This window comes from Cynara cardunculus (genome assembly GCF_001531365.2).
Source record: "Cynara cardunculus var. scolymus isolate 2C chromosome LG 17, CcrdV1, whole genome shotgun sequence".
Classification (NCBI taxonomy): domain Eukaryota; kingdom Viridiplantae; phylum Streptophyta; class Magnoliopsida; order Asterales; family Asteraceae; genus Cynara; species Cynara cardunculus.
The window spans coordinates 5713154-5730852 of NC_037544.1; the positions used below are offsets into that span (position 1 = coordinate 5713154).

Sequence of the window (17699 nt, forward strand, 5' to 3'; positions counted from 1 at the left end):
CAAATTTAATTCTTTTATACAAAGATAACCCAAATTTTGAAATACTTGTGCTTGTCTTTCTTAATTAACTATTGAAATTCTTTGCGACTTCATTTCTCTACATATCATTACATCTAAAACCAAATGGTCATCGGTCCGATGGTACACATGTCACCAGTAGAATCCAAACATATACGAACGACATGGCCCACAACCTCAAGACACGGCCGAAATCACATGTGATTCGACTGTTTTCTTATTTTCTTATATGGTTATTATTTGTATATGTATATGTATATGTATGTAAATATATATATACTTTTGGGGAAAAACCTTGTGTATACAAAAAATTTAGGCCAAAGTCATTGCTATACAAACTATTTCTGATCACGAATAAATAAGCCATGCCTGCTTCAACATGAAGGTTACAAACCACAAAATGCAATCAATTATCTATAATATCTACTGCGCAAACATGCTTCACAAAAAGCAACCAAATGGAGCTTTTCTTCAAGGCATGGAGTTCCTTAATAACTGTGAGGCTAATATAAGCAGCTCCACCATCTCAAAACCAGCTACAGACACAAAATCAACCTTTTCCACATCCTCCGTCTCAGCCGACCAACTTACAGGAAGAGAACTACCGAGGGCCGTTTTAAGAAGTTTTGCCTCTGTAACAACATTTTCAATTATTTCTGGTTCCCCGCCAACTGCGTCCGATTCTTTAACCTGACAATTTCACCCCCATCACTTCACTTCTCTAAAACAAGTTTCACAATTTAAACAATGTGCCAAATGCTTTTTTGAACTTTAGAATGGTGGAGGATAATCAATCACCTTAACAAGCGAGAGACGAAGTCTGTGAATTGAATTAGTTAGATGTCCCATGCTTTCCAAGCTCTCTTTAAGGGCTGCATACTCTATCTTCATTCTGCACAGCATAATATAAAACCAATAAAATACAAAACTTTTGAAAGGAAGAAAGAAAGATAGTCCACAAACCTTGCAAAATCCATGGTATTACTAGCGCTTTTCTTGCTGATATTGTGTGCATACTCTTGATGGGCCCCACTTTCACTTCCATGGGAACTAAGAGGGTGGTTAATCCACTGGCTAAAGTATGTCTTCTTCAGCAAACTTTTCAACCTTCCATCCTTATCATGGATCGTGCTTTTCTCTTCGCTGTCGATTAAAACCTTGCCTTGCTTTACATTGTCATTCAGTTTCCTATAGGAGTGCAACCATACCCATGTCACAAACAATTTCAAGCTAGATAACGAGTCTGCTTTTGAAAAGCTGTAGAATTTTTAAACGATGCTAGCGCTCCCCAAAATGCATACAGGCTTATTTGTGATTGAATTGATACAACCTCGAAAGTAAAATCAATAAAGCGTTTTCCAACAATAATTATCGGAGCAGACTAACAAAGTTATTCAAAAGAAATCATGAATAGAAGGAGTGAAGCCTGTCAAATGGTTGAAATACAATAATAGTTTAAAAATAAAAAAGAATAAACATACTCCTGTAATAGATAGTAATCCTGCTTCAGTTGTGCCAACTCCATAAGGGCAACCACCTTTTCATTTGTCACCTATTGAAAATTGTACTTGCTTATCATATCGTGGATGCAAAATAATATGTAATTTATTCAAAAAAATGCAACTTATAGTTAATCAAAAAAAAATACACAACATTACGAGCCATTGTTACTATCGCAAAGTTTTGGGAAGTTAAAGACAAAGGTATATCAAGCAAGTAAAAATACCATTACATTGAACTATTGAACTAAACTGAATGAGCATATATAAGAAATTTTACTTGTATTAGGTTTTTTTGTAGCTCCTCCAGTTTGGTCTGAAGAGCTGCATTTACATTGCTCTCTAACAAATATCTCTCTTCTTCCTGTGATAGAAGCAACAATGCTGCAACCTGAAAGTTCAATTAAAAGTATTTCATGAAATTCCAGCTGCACCTTGTTCCGGTTTCAAGAAACTTAAAGAAGTGCACAGGTTGTGGATTATTTTGCAGCCAACTCAAGTGATACATCTAACCACGTAGATTAATCAATCAATCTATGGCCCCTTCGTTTTTGACCGTTATGAACCTTTTTTTATGAAAGGGCTGGAGATTTTGAAGTTGAACATCACTTGACAGGCTCACATAAATTTTGTATATAAAAAACGAAAACAAACCTTCTCTTGCAATGCCTGGGCAAGAGGTTCAGAAGCATTCTCTGTTCCAGAACTACAAGTTTCTTGCAAGACAGAAACGTTTTCCTACAAAATATGTAAAACAGAGAACCATGAAATGCAGACCAGCATAGCGCAATCTTCTGAAGAACATGAAGAATGAGTAGCAATTGCTTTACATATCCCTTGCAAACTTAATTTCATAACAAGTACATACATAGAAGTTTAGCCACTGAAACAGATCCAAGAGTAACTATGGTTTACAAACACACTGTCATCTATGTTCTTCAAAATAGAACTATAAAGAGAACTCACACACACATATATACACAGACCTTTTCTTTTAACATCTGAGCAAAGGATTCTGAACCATTCCCAGCTCCAGAAATGGAAGTGCTTGGTAAGCCAGAGACATTTTCCTGCAAGATGTATATGTACACATATGTCCATGCCAAAACAAGAAATATTCTTTCATTTTCCTTTGGATTTTATATTTGTTTTCCTTATAAAAAGCAACTCTAAACAAGAAAAATTGGCAGAGGATACTCATATACCTTTGTAATACCATCTGAGTTGGCGTCAGGGCTAATATGTACATCACGGCAATCAACGTCTGGCAATTGCACATCTCTCTTAGGTAACAAATGGTTAAGTTCTTCATTCATACAAAGTTGTCTCATTTTTTCATTTATATCATTAACAACTGATTTAAACTGAGAAGATTCCTCCTCAAGCAAATTCACGATGTCGAGCCTGTGCTGAGAATGGAAACTATGTAATCCTGATATGTCCTTCTTCATCTTTTCTTCCAAACAGATCTGTATTCAAGTAAAAGAAGTCATGGTATGCCTTTCAAGAAAAAGTCACGGAATCATCAAGAATTTAAGCATCATAGCTTAGTTATCAATGAAAATTCTATCTCACGTTCTTGTTTTTCAAATCACGGACCATCTTCTTCAAATGTTTTTCGATCTCCATTCCCTGTTTGCAAAAAGAACCAAAATTCACAAAGGAGCACCAGAAGGTAATATTCTTGCATCGCTAAAATGTGTAGATAAAATGGACCAGAAACTAAGATAATACCATCTGCAGCTTGCTACGAAGATTAATTATAGATATTCTCAATGCCTCCACTTCTTCCTCCAGCGAAGTCTGTCTGAATCAAAAGTCAATACAGTTGCATTTGCATATAGAATCAAAGAAATCTGGAATATGATGTCAAAACATGACCAACTAGATACAACAATCCTTCCATGCTCACAGGCATTATGGCAACACAATATGTAACAAACGCAATAGCAAACTGTACTTGAAGTCGTATACTAAAATGGAGCCAGGCAATGGTAACCTGAACATCATCCTCAGACTACCTGAGTAGTTGCTTGTGCATAAGAAGGGCACCATGCACATATAAGCATGCTTATATGTTACTACGTAGATTTTGGTGACTACTCAAAGTACACAAACAGTAAGAGATTGGAGAATTACCGAGGAAACAACCAATAAAAGGAAGTGGAAAACTATGAGTCACAAGATGTCACTAGTTTCTTGTGCATAACAAGGGGACTGAGTGCACGGTAAGAGATTTGAGAATTACCAAGAAAAATCAACAGCCATAATTGGGAAATATGAATCACAAGATGCACTGCCTTCCACCTGATATTGGTCTGTAACTAATAAATTGAGAGGGCTGAAAAGAACAAGACCTATGGCTCGACCTATTAGCCTTTCATATAAAAAATTTGCATTACTGTTGTGTGTTAATGTTGGTCTTATATATCCTTCTCGATTATCAGCCAAGTCATTTCTTTGAGATACAGATATTAAGCCAGGTTAACTATCAATCACACACTTTATTTGCTCAATGAAGCATAATCAACTTCACCATGACATAGAAATGGAAGAAAGAATTTATGAGTACCACTTTATGCACTATTTCACTATAAAAAAATTGAGAAATCATGATCAGCAATGCAACTTCATCAGAGATGGAGAATTCTTTTTATTAGTTAGCCGCTGGTTATAGAACTTACAATGTAGTCTGTGGTGGGTGATTCCCCTTGACCAGCGAAAGTCCACATGTCTTCTGAATCGTTCAAAAGGGAAGAACACCTATCTTCCCAACCAATATCATAATATTCATTCAAAGAATGTTGTCTGATGTCATAGAACTTAGTGATCACCTGTAACGAGTAAAATATCATTTTCCTATTAGTAGGAGAACCTAGGTTTGCAGAAAACCATAATCACGCAAATCAGTCATATGTTAAACAAAGAAAATAATAAATAATAAAATACCACTCCGTCCGACCAAGTACTTTATAAAGATAGTCACTAGGAAATATAAGTTATCACGAGTCATATTTGAAGTCCTCGTTTTAATTAGATAGCATGTCATGGCATGAATATATGAAGAGAGTTCGTGCACTTCATATGAACGCCAATAAATTAATTTTAATGTCAGCCCCATCCAAAGAGTGTGTATCTATAATGAAAACAAAAAAAAACGCAAAGAGTCGTATAATCGTATATGTAAGGTAACAATGCAGGTTTGTAATTTTACACAGTTTATAAACGTGCATGGATTTGATAGGTATCTATTTCACTTAACATATTTTTAAGGGTACAGCAGCATGATTTCATGCAAACAGCAAAAGATATTGTAGCCAACATAACTACCTCTTTGAATATTTCATTCTCCTTCCGTAGCTTTTCTAGATCAGTCTGAAGCATAGCTGAAAGTTTCTTTTCTTCAAGAACAACCAACCTGAGTTCTTCTATCCTGGTCCACCAAATTAATGAGCATTTTGCAATAAAAAGAAGGCATGCTTCTAACAGGGTATCATTTACTAGACTAGCTACTCAACATAATAACTGCCGACAATGTAAAGCCAGAATGAAAAGGACAGAAATACGTAGCAAATATGTGAATACAAGAGTTAATATCAGAGGTGGTCTCATGCTCATGTGTCTAGGAATTCATATTGTCAGGCAATATGCATGGCAATAACCGCCACTGAGGTGAAGTTCAGGAGAGCTTTCAGTAGTGTGATCATATAAGCATGACTAGATACGTCATACGTTATAAATACCCTTCTAAGATATGGTTTTCCCATACCTCGAGACATACTTTGGCTACTGTGAAGATTGTGGTACCAATATCATCTCCAGCCTCCATTTCTCATTCCTAACAACCTGCCGTCTACTTAGAAAAGGCTTCAGATGGTCAGACCCACAAGGAAGGGTGTGGTTTATTCCATAGCCTACTTAAGCTCAATAAAGAGAGCCTTTACTTGTAAGCTATTTAAGGGGGGTTACTTTACAATGTGTCATATACTTGTCTATAAAGGGTTGCCACATGAATCTTTTGTGAACCCTGTATTCGCTGCATATGTCTGTTTACAATCCTTTATCCCCTATTTCATGTACATCGGTGTTAGGTAGGCCCAGGGATCACTGATTGGTCGAACGAACCCAGGTCAGTTTACAGTAGCATTATAATCTAAATGCTTACTTTTTTGGATTTAATCAGCATTACTGTACCTTAACTTGTAAAATTCTCTCCAGTGGCATTTCTATCCCAACTACTTGAAATGGGTTACATAAAAACTTTAGGGGAAAGTCCAAAAAACCCAACAAACTTTCTTATTTTGAATGGTTTAGTCCTTAAACTATTTTTTAATGAGAAAACCATTAAACTTTTTCATTTTGAATGATCAAGTCCCTGAACTATTTTCTTTGAATGAAAAAACCATTAAACTTTCACATATTGAATGATTAAGACCTGAAATTTTTCTAACAATAAATAAACCATCGAACTTTTACTCGATCGGTTAGTGTAACTTTTTTTGGGTTAAAAGGATGTAGGTAACCAATTTTTAAAAGTGAGATGGTTTATTTATTAAAAAAATATCCAGGGACTTAAGCAATCAAATGAAAAGGTTTAATGGTTTTTTCATTCAAAAAGAGAAAGTTTAATGACCTTTTCATTCAAAAAAATAGTTCAGAGACTTAATCATTCAAAATTAAAAAGTTTAATGGTTTTTTCATTCAAAAAAATAGTTTAAGGATTACACCATTCAAAATGAAAAAGTTTATTGGGTTTTTTTAACTATTCCCAAACTTTAATACACAGACACCAGAGAACAAATATAAAGGTAATGCCTTCCCAAACAAAAAATACTTACCTTTCTTGCATAATGTCAAACTTTTGTGATGCAAGTTCCTCTTTCTCCTTGGCTTTTTCAGCCTATCAACAACCATATAGACATTCTAAATTAAAGGATTCAGTGCTGGAAAGCACTCAAAATACATTAAAGAGTAATAGCTTAAGAAATTAATGTATTGATTTTAATTATTTAAATTGAATATACTGTTATGAAACCCTGTGTGTCATATGCCTTGGAGACTACTACACTTCCAGTCAGTTACAGCCCTCTTAAGGATGAACCCCCATGGGAAAACATCCCTTCTGTGTGAGAAGCACATGTCTTGGTATTTCAATACGCCAACCTCACCTTCAACTCTGGCAGCACCTTCCTTACTCTCAAAGCCCCAATGGCAGTTATCTCAATTACACTGGCAACCTGGCAGCTGTCATCACTTCAATAGATCCCTTTGATTTTGTTTTATAGGGTTTTCGGAAAATGGTAAAATAGGAACATTAATTAATTTTTGAACTAGTCTATGAAGTTATCAAAAACAAGGAAAAAACCCCATAGAAAAAGAACTCTTATTAATAATTTTCATAAACTAATCAACCAGATTGGGCATCGTGAGCAGTTTATTATTTCTTGAGTAACCATGTTCAGAAAATGCAGTGCTCAATAGACTACACCTCCATCATTGCATTATCACGCTCAGAAAATGCAGTAGCAACACAGCCTTGGAAAAACTTGATCTGCTTCTCTGCTTCCATGCTCTGCGAAAGATAATCACAATAAGCATCATCAGTATTAACCTCACCAGAACAATTTGACATGTATTCAACTAACTTCTGGTCGCCTAACTGAAGACTAGAAAGGTAAGGGACCAATAACAGGGTTAAAATATAAATCAACAGCTTAATGTTGGAATGAGAATGGTGAAAGAAGCACACATCCACTACCTGAAGTTACTATCACAAAATTGTCACTTGCATATATAGATTAAAGAGACAAAAAGGAAAATTCAGCAGAGTGACCTGACTGGCATCAATTATAACAGAGGACAGCAATAATTATCAAGACTAATATGACCACATTAGCATCTTGAATAGCATTAATTAATTAGTTAATCAATTCTAATCATTGTAGTTGGTAATATCACTACATTAAGTTTTGAATCGATTTCCAAAAAAACTTTGAAAATTGCATGGAGAAGCTATTCGAATCACTTCACAATAATAGATCAAACAGTTCAGCTGAGCTGGGAAGCATGAAACAGTTGAACATTTCAACTCTTTCACATGGTAGATGAACTCTGCCAGAATTCATTTTCATAAAGTGGGTAAAGACTATTCATGGACCTCATCCATGACCTTAACTTCATACACTCTTCCAAACTATGATAACCTGTGAGACTGAAATCTAATAAAGCACCAAGTCTTTTAAACTCTTAAATACTTTTACTTTCATGCAAGTTATCACAGAATGCTTAAGATAATTGACATTATATGTTTAATTAACAAAAAGAGTTGGTTACTTTTCTGAACATTCAAACATATATTCTCATAAAACCTCATGCTTGCCTTCTATTCTTAGGTTCTCGCCGCCTGACATTAGCATCAAATAAATCTGTACAGATATTTGGAGAGAGAGAGAGAGAGAGAGAGACCTTGGAGAGCTCTGCAGCATGTAGATCTGCCAACTGGTTCTGCAGAAAGAACTAAGTGTGTTAATAATGATAGATCTGGAATTTTCCAAGAAACATTTATAGAATGACAATGGGCCTCACTTTGATACGGTAAGACTCTGAAAGCTCTTCTTGGAGATTTACATTCTCTCGTAGGCAAGCAGTTAACTTCTTTTTCAAGTCAGCTATCTCCTGCTCCAGACCGGCTGTCCTAATTGGGTATTAATATCAATGCTAATTAACTCTTGAAAATGTACAGATAAACAATAATGATTGTTGAAAAGAGAAACTGTACATTTCTCAAATAATGGCGTACCTTTGAAAATGCATCCTGGTAGCAACACCAGCATAACTAGGTCCAGCATGTTGCATACACATTTGCTCGATATCATTACGTAGCTCATCACGCTCTATAAAACAAAAATGACAAAAAAAAATCAACCACTTATTTCTGTTTTGCCTTGTAGAAGTAAAAGGCCACCATTATTTAACTAAATTTCATGTTAGAAATACTTATTACAAGATTTACTGATGAAACTAGCAATGGATGTGCTAATATCATGCCATTTTGGTTTATTTCTAAATTCTGCTCCTCTGTCCCCAAAAAGAGACATTTACACATATTCACTACAAAGCTAATACTTTTCAACACTTATATGACTTTCCTAAATAAGAAAAAAGGGTGGCCCGTCAATTCGTATAATGAATACCAGCTGTTAAAAGGGTTGGTGATAAATCACTAAGAAAATACAAATCAGTTTCTTATTTGATTCGACTTCAAAAACCTAAAGAGGTCTGGTCTCTCTTTTCATAGGGAGGGTAACGATAACATAAAGGTGGTGAACCAAGTGAACAATGTCTACAACAATGAAACAATAGAATCACAATACACACCGCGCTCCAACAGTTCAATGCGAGAAAGCAAGGCGGCACGATCTTCTAACTCTTCATCCATGGCTGCAGATTCCTAAAACACGAACTAAAATAAAATAATCAACATCGGGAATACAAAAACAGTAAGCAGATTCAAAGAAACCCCCACCCCTAATCACCATATATATAAACTTTCTCCAAAAAACCTACACAAATTCAAGCAAGAATTCTTAATTTTTTTTAAATAACTCTATATCAAAAATAATTAACAGCGTATCCAGTGAGTATTAATGAAGGCTTTCAAGACCTACGTCAGAATTACAGCGCAGTTGAACCGAATAATTCAAAATAATAGCAGAGAGCTGTTAGCAGTAAAATCCAAACTAGGTCAAACAATAACATATCGTTTCTAACATGATGAGATGTGATGTGATGAGGAAATTAGGGAAAATGAGAGCGAATAAAGGTACCTGGGAGGAAATATGTAAATGTAAGCCCTGATAAACAGAAGAAACTACAGAGAAGGACGATGAAGAAGAAAGGGTTTCTTGTTCTTTTTGGGCGAGGGGGGGTTTTAATCATTGGACGTTAAAATAGTTTATACTCTACCCAAAAATTATCGCCTATTTTTTTTTTTTTATCTCCGTTTCTCTGGATAAATGGGTGTTATTGTTTAATTTTTTTTTTATCTGAATAAACAGTCTAAATAACATAAATGATCGATTTACCTTTTAATATTAATTATTTGAACATCAAAACAAAAAATCATAAAGAGATCGAATATGGGGTGTCTGATACGGGAATGAGGCGGTGCTTTAAATAAGATGTAGGGATGTTATTTTTGTGGCTGAATGGGGACAACACATCATTTCTATTTGTGCGATTAAGTCATGTTTGTGCAAATAAGCCGTAAGTAAACAACTCAAATGAGTTGTGCGAATAAGCCAGATAGACCAATAAGCCTAATTGAGTCGTAAGTAAACAGCCCTCTAGTCTTGTATATATTTTCATTTTATCTTTACATAGGTTATCGGATAATTTCTTTAGTAGTTTGTAAGCGCTTTTATCTGATAAATGTTAATGAGGATAACAGTATTATCTCTCACTTAGCAAATAAAAATCTCGATTATTATTTCTTTTTTTTTTCTCCATAAAATATATTTTGGGTTTCATTTACTTTGTATCTTGTTATATTAAATTTTCCCTCTTATGAAATGGTTATAATTTCTAGACTTTGAAATTTTATCAATTGATAAATCTTACGAAATTAAGCAACTTAAAAAACCATTTGGATTCAATTTACGAATCAAGAGTTGTGACCTTATGAAGTTTACCATGAAAAATGATACCAAAATAATGATGGAGGGATAAATTATTGTATTAGATTATGTTATATGGTATATTCATCAATAAATATATTGAATCTGAAAGAGAGTACTTGGGTTCTCCCAATAACTAAAAAGTGTAGCATGTCTGAATCTAAATGGGGTTCGCGGTGGTGGAGGGACTGGATCGGAAAAAAGAGGGATTCTAGTTGTAAGATATCTAATGAAACCGTCGTTGGAATTGAGATCTTATTCAAAGAGAAAGATCTCAAATATCTGGAGTTTTTCTTTGTATATTATAGGGATGATCCGATMCGCAAGGACCATGATTGGGAATTGTTTGATCGTCTTTCTCTGAGGAAGAGGCAAAATAGAATCAACTTGAATTCGGGACCATTATTCTAGATTGCCTTGAATTCATATAACGTATATATGCTTAATAGATGCATTTGTTTTATGAAACGTCAAATAGTATATATTCATCAATGAATATGAACTATATAAAATTTATAAGCATATTGTATTTTGTTGATAAATATATTCATTAGTAAATATATACTACATAAAATACATTAATAAATAGTATTTTTGTTCATGGGTATATTCATCAATGAATATACACTACCTGAAATTCATATAATGTATATTCATCAATAAATATACACTTAATGTATACATTATTGATGAAATGTCTAACAATGTATATTCATCAAGAAACATACTATATATTGAATTCGTTAATGTATTGTATTTTGCAAGTGTCTATATTATCGATAAAATATATAAATTCACGAGTATATAAAATCATGTCCGCAAATATATTCATAAATGATTAAATGAATGTATAGTGCCTGAAATTCCAATATTCATTAATGAATATATATATATATATATATATATATATATATTATACAAAGTTTTGATCATTTATGTTGAATCTAGATACATCACAACCTCACGAGGAGTACATATAAGAAATAGAGAGAGCCAAAAAAAAAAGATGACATATATATATGAAAGAAAGAGCGCATAAAACACATGACGAATGGTGCTTGATAAATCGCTCAACAACAACGAGGACTCTATTATCGATATAAAACACACACGGGATGATTGATGCAAATTTCATAGTTCGGTTTTGTGGAAGCAAACCCAAGGAGTTCTTCATTGCTTTGGATAATCTTCTTGCATGTAAGGGCGGATTCAGTCAAGGGTGGTGCCTAATTGGTTTGAGTTTGACTCCAAATGTCAAAAGTACCAGGAGATTTCAGGTTCAAATCCAATGAGGAATAAAAATCCTCTTGTGGCCAAGGAGGTTCAAGTGCGGTGACTCCGGGCTATCTGCAAAGCAAGTGGTCGTCCTGAGATTAATCAGCTCGCATAGCGGGTTGAATATTCAGGTTAATTAAAAAAAATAAAAAACCCATGTATGTTCGTTTTTTTTTTTATAATTAATTTTTGTTTTCATTTTATATTATGTTAATTGTTTTGTACCTCCATGTTAGCTATAGAGCAAAGTATCAAATGTACAGATTGTTTATTGGGTTGCATAACTATTTTGGTAAAATTGAATGATAAATTAGTTAATAAATGTAAAATGACCTTAAAATAAATTATAAAGAAATTAGGTAATTCTTATATTATATTATATAATATAATTAAAATAAAGTATTACTGAAATAAATTATTTAAACCTTTTATTGATTTTTATATATACAAAATAGAAAAAATATAATTTTATTCCTATAAAACTTATAAAAATATTTTTAACAATTATTTTATTTTTTTAATTAATTCTATTGAATAATAATAACAACAACAAGATAAATCAAGTGATGAATATTAATAGGACTAAAAAATAATCAAAACGATTACTAATAAATCAACATTATTTAATAATAAAATAATACGGTTAATAATAATATAATTAAATATTTATAAAATATTAACAGAATGTGAATTATTGTAATTAATATTTAATAATGATATTTTTAAACTAATAAATAATAAGATTTATTAAATTAGTATTAGGTAAAATATTAAAGGTATAGTTATAAAAATTGGAAAAAAGCACTCCTAAAGTTCATTAAAACGTTACTCCAAATAATGTTCCAATAAGTTAGTTTATCAATCAATTTTCTATCCATCCAAAAGAAATTTTGTATTAACTTAAAAGATAAGTTGGTTTATAGTTGTCAAATATAGTCTAAGGGGCCGTTTACCAAACACTTGTCCGGTAAGTATTTATCGGTAAAATTCAACACTACCATTTACTTGCCGTATAAGATTTTTAGCCCACCAAAACGACATTGTATGAAATAATTTACCCGGTAAGCACTTAACGTGGTAAGAGTCGTCGTCTTCACTTACCGAGTAAGACTGATGGTCGTTGTCTCGTTCTTACCGGGTAAGTTATTGATCCTTACCATATTCATGAGATAAGGTATATATGACTTGATAAGCGCTTACCCAGGCAAGCGTTTGATAAACGGCCCCTAAGTTGATTATCGGGTTTAAAGAGGTTTATTAGAGGGAAAATAGTATCCTAACATTGACCGATACTATTGCTCACAGGAATAAAATAGATGAAAATCATAAGTAGAAGAATCTCGTAAAACTTGTGGAGACATTTGATTCTTCATCGGTATTTATAGAAGTGGCACTTTGTCAGCGACAGTATTCTATCGCTAATTTTACTTTAACATTTGCAATAATCTGATAAGCATAGAGGATTGTGGAAGTAGAGATAAAAAGTGTTTAAAAGAGAAAGGGTGCTCAAATCACATTCTTACTTCCTTTTGAATTAAAGAATCATTTTAATATAAGTTGTACGATTAAATAAGTTGGACGATTAAAAATGATTTCATTGTATTTTAAATGTTGTGACTCTCATATGAACTTAGACTTTAGATATGCAAGCACATTTGTCAATTGTATGAAATGGTTGGTTTCTAGTGAGAAGAGAAGTAAGAAAACGTAAAATAGATCTACACCCTTGGATCAATTCTAATTGAATGTCAATACTAATGAGGTGCACCAATATGAACTAGGTCAATTCCCTTCTAAAGGCAATTCATGGGTGGATATGAAATTGAAAATAATTAAGAGTTCAGATTTGTTGTTACGCTTCTCATCATAATTTCTCTTCTTAGACGATCATTCATCTTGTATGAATTAATAAGGTTTTCAACTTGTATTTTGATTGATAGATTTTCTAGATGGATTTTTTTATATAGAGGGGGGAGGCCCCTCCAATCAAGAAAAAATTATTAAAACATATTTTTTTAAAAGGCAGGAAAATAAACCAAGGCCAGCACTCGGGAAAAAGCTAAAACGAAGCAACCACTAGAAAGGAGCAAAACTCAAAACAGAGAAGAGATGAGGAAATAATAGAGGAGAAAAGAGAAGGGAAGGACCAACCACTAGGGAAGGTTCCGAACAAGCCTAGCCTGGACAACATTCAGGGAAGGATTAAGGGTCAGACTAAGGAGCCTAGACTGGACATCATCATAGATGGTTTTGATCACCATGTCTTAAGATCTTCTCTTATTTTTGAAGATGCTATCATTTCTCTCCTACCAAACATGTTTGACAGTTCCATCAATCACTAATTTGCGAATAATATACTAGATGGTCTTGTCTTTGATGGCTTGTTGGAAGTCTCTAATGACATTCCAGTTATCCGAAATCGTAGGGAGGTTCAGCTTAGGCTTAAGGCCATTCTAAACTTGATTAGAAAACGAGTACTCAAATAAGAGATGTTGATGGGAGTCAGGCCTGTTATGGCAAAACCACACGAAATATTAGGATTGGTTTCCAAGAATTAAGTTTATCATGTGTCTTAAGATGTTGCCTCATTACAACCAAATAAGGAAAGCATGTCTTGGAATATTCTGCGAGAACCAGACCATGTGGCGCCACTAGGTTTCAGGTTCATGAGGACAAATGAAGAGCCATACGTCATGAACCCCGAAAGGGGTAATATTGTCATCCCTTTTTCTCCAAGGGAGCTTATTATGGACAGAAGGGGAAATGACATGGGGGAGAATCACAAAGAAAGGGATTGGAGCTATCCCACATTTGAGGGCAGGTCCAACCACTATTACAGATGATATCCTAAACTCGAGCACCAAGGGAGAGCTTCGCATTTAGGATATTATGAGGGGTAATAAGTCGATGTAGATGGCCAACGAGATGTCAATTATCAAACTAGACAGACGTGGAAGTGCCATTGCCAATGTCGAAGACCACAAAGTCTCTTATCTTTTTCTGCATACCCATGATATTTCTCCAACCCCAACCAACATCATTGTGGATCAGGGCGTCCCAAAATAAATTTACGATATTTAAGCCTGTAGGAGTGGATCCATTTAATCCAGATAGAATCCTTTTTGGAAAGGATTCTCCACAAGTGGGAGGCCATAAAGGCAAGATTACAAGTGGCAAGACTTTTGATGCCTAGTCCGCTTTGGAATTTAGGTAAGCACACGGTCTTCTAAGGGACCTTGGTTTTTCCTCTTTTAAGCTTATTGTGGCACCAAAGAAAACCTCTCATGAGCTTTTCATTGTCCTTGGTGATAGAGATGGGACAGACAAAGATAGAATCCCAATAGATTGCATCGAGAACAGGACCAAGAGAATAAGCTGGAGCCTATCGATGAAAAAGGGATTTATCATGCCAATCATTCAGCCTAGCTTTGACCTCATCGATAAGACACTTGCAGTTATTGTGATAAAGACGAGTAGTGATGAGAGGGACCCCAAGGTAGTAAACTGGAAGAGAACCTTCATGAAACTCACTAATGGTGTGGATGACGTTCCGGGTATGTTGACCGATATTGCAATAAAATGGTTCACTTTTAGCTTAACTCGGGTGAAGGCCAAATACAACATAAAACTCATCCAACGAATCTTTGATAACACAGACAAACTCGTTATTGCCATGACAAAAAATGATAAGGTTATCGGCAAAGCAAAGGTGAGGGATTTCCTGCTCCTTCTCATAGTTCTAGTGATAGGTAAATGTACCTATCTCCTAGATTTTCCTTTTGATCATGAGGTTGTGGACCTCCATGATCAGCATGATCAGAGTGAAAAGGTAGGAAGAAAGGAGGTCCACTTGCCTCAGACCCCAACTTCCTTTGAAGTAGTCGTGTAAGTTTCCATTTATACTGACCGAGTAGGAGGCAATGGAGACACACGTCATGATCCAATCAATCATAGTCAGAGGGAAGCCCAAACCAAAAAGGGGGTATGGATAAATGCAAATCAACAGTATCATAAGCCTTTTAAATATCAACTTTAAAACCACACAAGAAAGACCCCACTGTTTATGATTAGTCGCGCATAAGCTCTTAGACAAGAAGGATATTGTCCGTGATGAGCCGACCAGGGATAAAAGCAGATTAATTTTCGTTGACCAAAGGGGGGAAATGGTCTTTTATACGTTTCGATATAATCTTGCTTATACATTTATATAAGACATTGCATCAAGCATTGAGGTAAAAGTCAATGACCTTAGAGGGGGCCAACGACTTAGGAATGAGGGCAAGAATGGTTCTATTAAGGGACTTTAATAATTTTCCGAACGAGAAAAACTCGCAGATAGCCAAACATGCATCATTTCCAACAAAGTCCCAGTTAGATTTAAAGAATTTGGCAGTGAAATAATCTGGCCCAGGGACTTGTCATCCCCAATTTGAAAAAGAGCTTGTTTTATCTCGGAATCCAATAGAGGGTTGACCATCATGCTAGTATGATCAATAGTGAGCTTCCTAGAAAACGTGGTGACCAGGTCGCAGATGGGAAAAGTGAAGTGAGGAATTCCCCTGTCAAAATGAGAAACGAAAAGATTTGGGACATCTTCACTATCAACCCAATTGCCGTCAGCATTTGAATGGAATCAATATGATTTTGTTGTTAGGGGTCTTAACAAATTTTTATGGAAGAAAGCAACATTTTTATCTCCTTCACAAAGCCAGTCAATTTTGGCTTTTTGCTTCAGAAACCGCTCCTAATCGAGATAAGCACTGTTGTAAAGTACCCAAAGTATTCCTTTTGGAGGGCCTCATTTTTAAGGTCCTTATCATGAGCAATTTTAATCCTGTTAAGCTCAAGCCTAAGATTGGAGACCTTCGGAAAAAATTTCCCTGGTCTTTAAGAAACTTACAAATGAGGCTTTTGAGGAGTTTCAGATTTTTAGAGATCTTATGCATCTCATAATCAGACAAATTTGGGTTCCAACTGGAACCAACAACATATTTGAAGCCCTCTTTATGAGTGAGGAAGTTAGGAAAATTGAAGGTTTGGTCTTACAGGATAAGCTAGATGAGATGGTCACAACCGCATGGCTATGATATGAGGACCGATAAGGATAAAAGATGATAGAAGCAGACAATAAGTGAGAGGTGGCCTGAGAATTTCCAAGAACACAGTCAATCTATTTGAGGAGACTGGTTGTGCCGATTAGGTTCTTAGACCACGTAAAGAAAAGACCACTGAAATTGATATCTTCCACCTCAACGTGACGAACACAATCGCAGAAGTCATTCATACCTCGAGTGATCCCTAACACGCTAGAGGTGCTATCTTTAGAGTCAAGAGCAACATTAAGATCACTCATGATGAACCATGAAGAGTAGTTAACCACCTGCTTTTGGGCTTTAAGGGAAGTCCACAACTGGCACCCTGTGATATGATAATTGTGGACTGCACCCCTTCCGAATCCAAACCGTCAACATCCCTTGGGCTTGGCAGCTTTCTCATGAGGCCCAAAATCAAAATTCCTATTAAGAGAGCCCACCAATTTGTTTATTAATCATAATGGACTGCTCCACTATCTCAAAACAAAGGGCCCAAAAGATTTTGAGAAAGGAATGTGGATGACTCCATCTTATGTACCTCACGTGGCCCATCAACTGAATTTTAAGAAGGCAGTAAAAACCCATTTCATATTGAAATCTTTTAAGTTTTCTTCAATAGATTATTTAAAATGAAGATATTTGATATTTTGTACAAACTCTTCGATTTAGAAGGTCTAAAATGGGGAATTTGTCGGAAAAAGAGTGAAATTTCCAAATTTTTAATAATTCTCAAAGATAATTATCATAAAAAAGAATTTTTTTTTTATTATATCATCATTAATTAAAAAAACTTTTGAAATTAATAGTTGGAAAATAGAATTAATGTTTTAATAGACATATGATATATCACTAATATAATTAATATTGTAACCTTCGAAATAAAAAACGAAGTTAATGGTTGGAAAAGAAGATTAATACTTTATTAAATATATAAAATGTTTTTAATATTATAGTTTTAAAAAAAAAAAAAACTGCTGAAAAATCTTTTTAAAAAAATTTGATGAAGACTTTAAAAATCTATTGAGATGTTCTTACATCATTTTATGGATTTTGAAAAATATCTGCAAAGCAGATGATCGTTTTGGGATTAGACGGCTCACATATCCAGGTTATTCAAAAAAAATGGTGAACAAAAAAGA

At 34.5% G+C, this 17699-nt stretch overlaps 1 protein-coding gene across 8 annotated transcripts; it reads right to left on the reverse strand.

Moving 5' to 3' along the window:
- Positions 1-364: 364 nt before the first annotated feature.
- On the reverse strand, positions 365-9436 carry LOC112500858 (paramyosin). Of its 8 annotated transcripts, none has more exons than XM_025104462.1 (20): positions 9344-9436; positions 8895-8979; positions 8317-8410; positions 8103-8206; positions 7983-8033; positions 7006-7089; positions 6686-6754; positions 6356-6417; positions 4848-4950; positions 4202-4351; positions 3252-3320; positions 3093-3149; positions 2723-2986; positions 2504-2587; positions 2172-2255; positions 1798-1908; positions 1500-1570; positions 982-1206; positions 817-910; positions 365-708 (listed from the first exon to the last, which is right to left on the reverse strand). In XM_025104462.1, exons 3-20 carry the CDS (start codon positions 8402-8404, stop codon positions 490-492), a joined length of 1989 nt encoding a protein of 662 aa, XP_024960230.1. In that variant the 5' UTR covers positions 8405-8410; positions 8895-8979; positions 9344-9436; the 3' UTR covers positions 365-489. The 8 variants fall into 8 exon arrangements, with proteins under 8 accessions (XP_024960230.1, XP_024960228.1, XP_024960224.1 ...); XM_025104460.1 differs by having other exon boundaries at positions 7983-8021; positions 8103-8211; XM_025104456.1 differs by having other exon boundaries at positions 8103-8211.
- Positions 9437-17699: the final 8263 nt, after the last annotated feature.

Coding starts and splice junctions, on each gene's coding strand:
- LOC112500858 (XM_025104456.1), bottom strand. CDS start 8,955: ATGGATGAAGAGTTAGAAGATCGTGCCGCCTTGCTTTCTCGCATTGAA. Junction 1,207..1,499: donor GATTACTATCTATTACAGGA/GTATGTTTATTC, acceptor GCACTCCTATAG/GAAACTGAATGACAATGTAA. Junction 911..981: donor AATACCATGGATTTTGCAAG/GTTTGTGGACTA, acceptor TATGCTGTGCAG/AATGAAGATAGAGTATGCAG.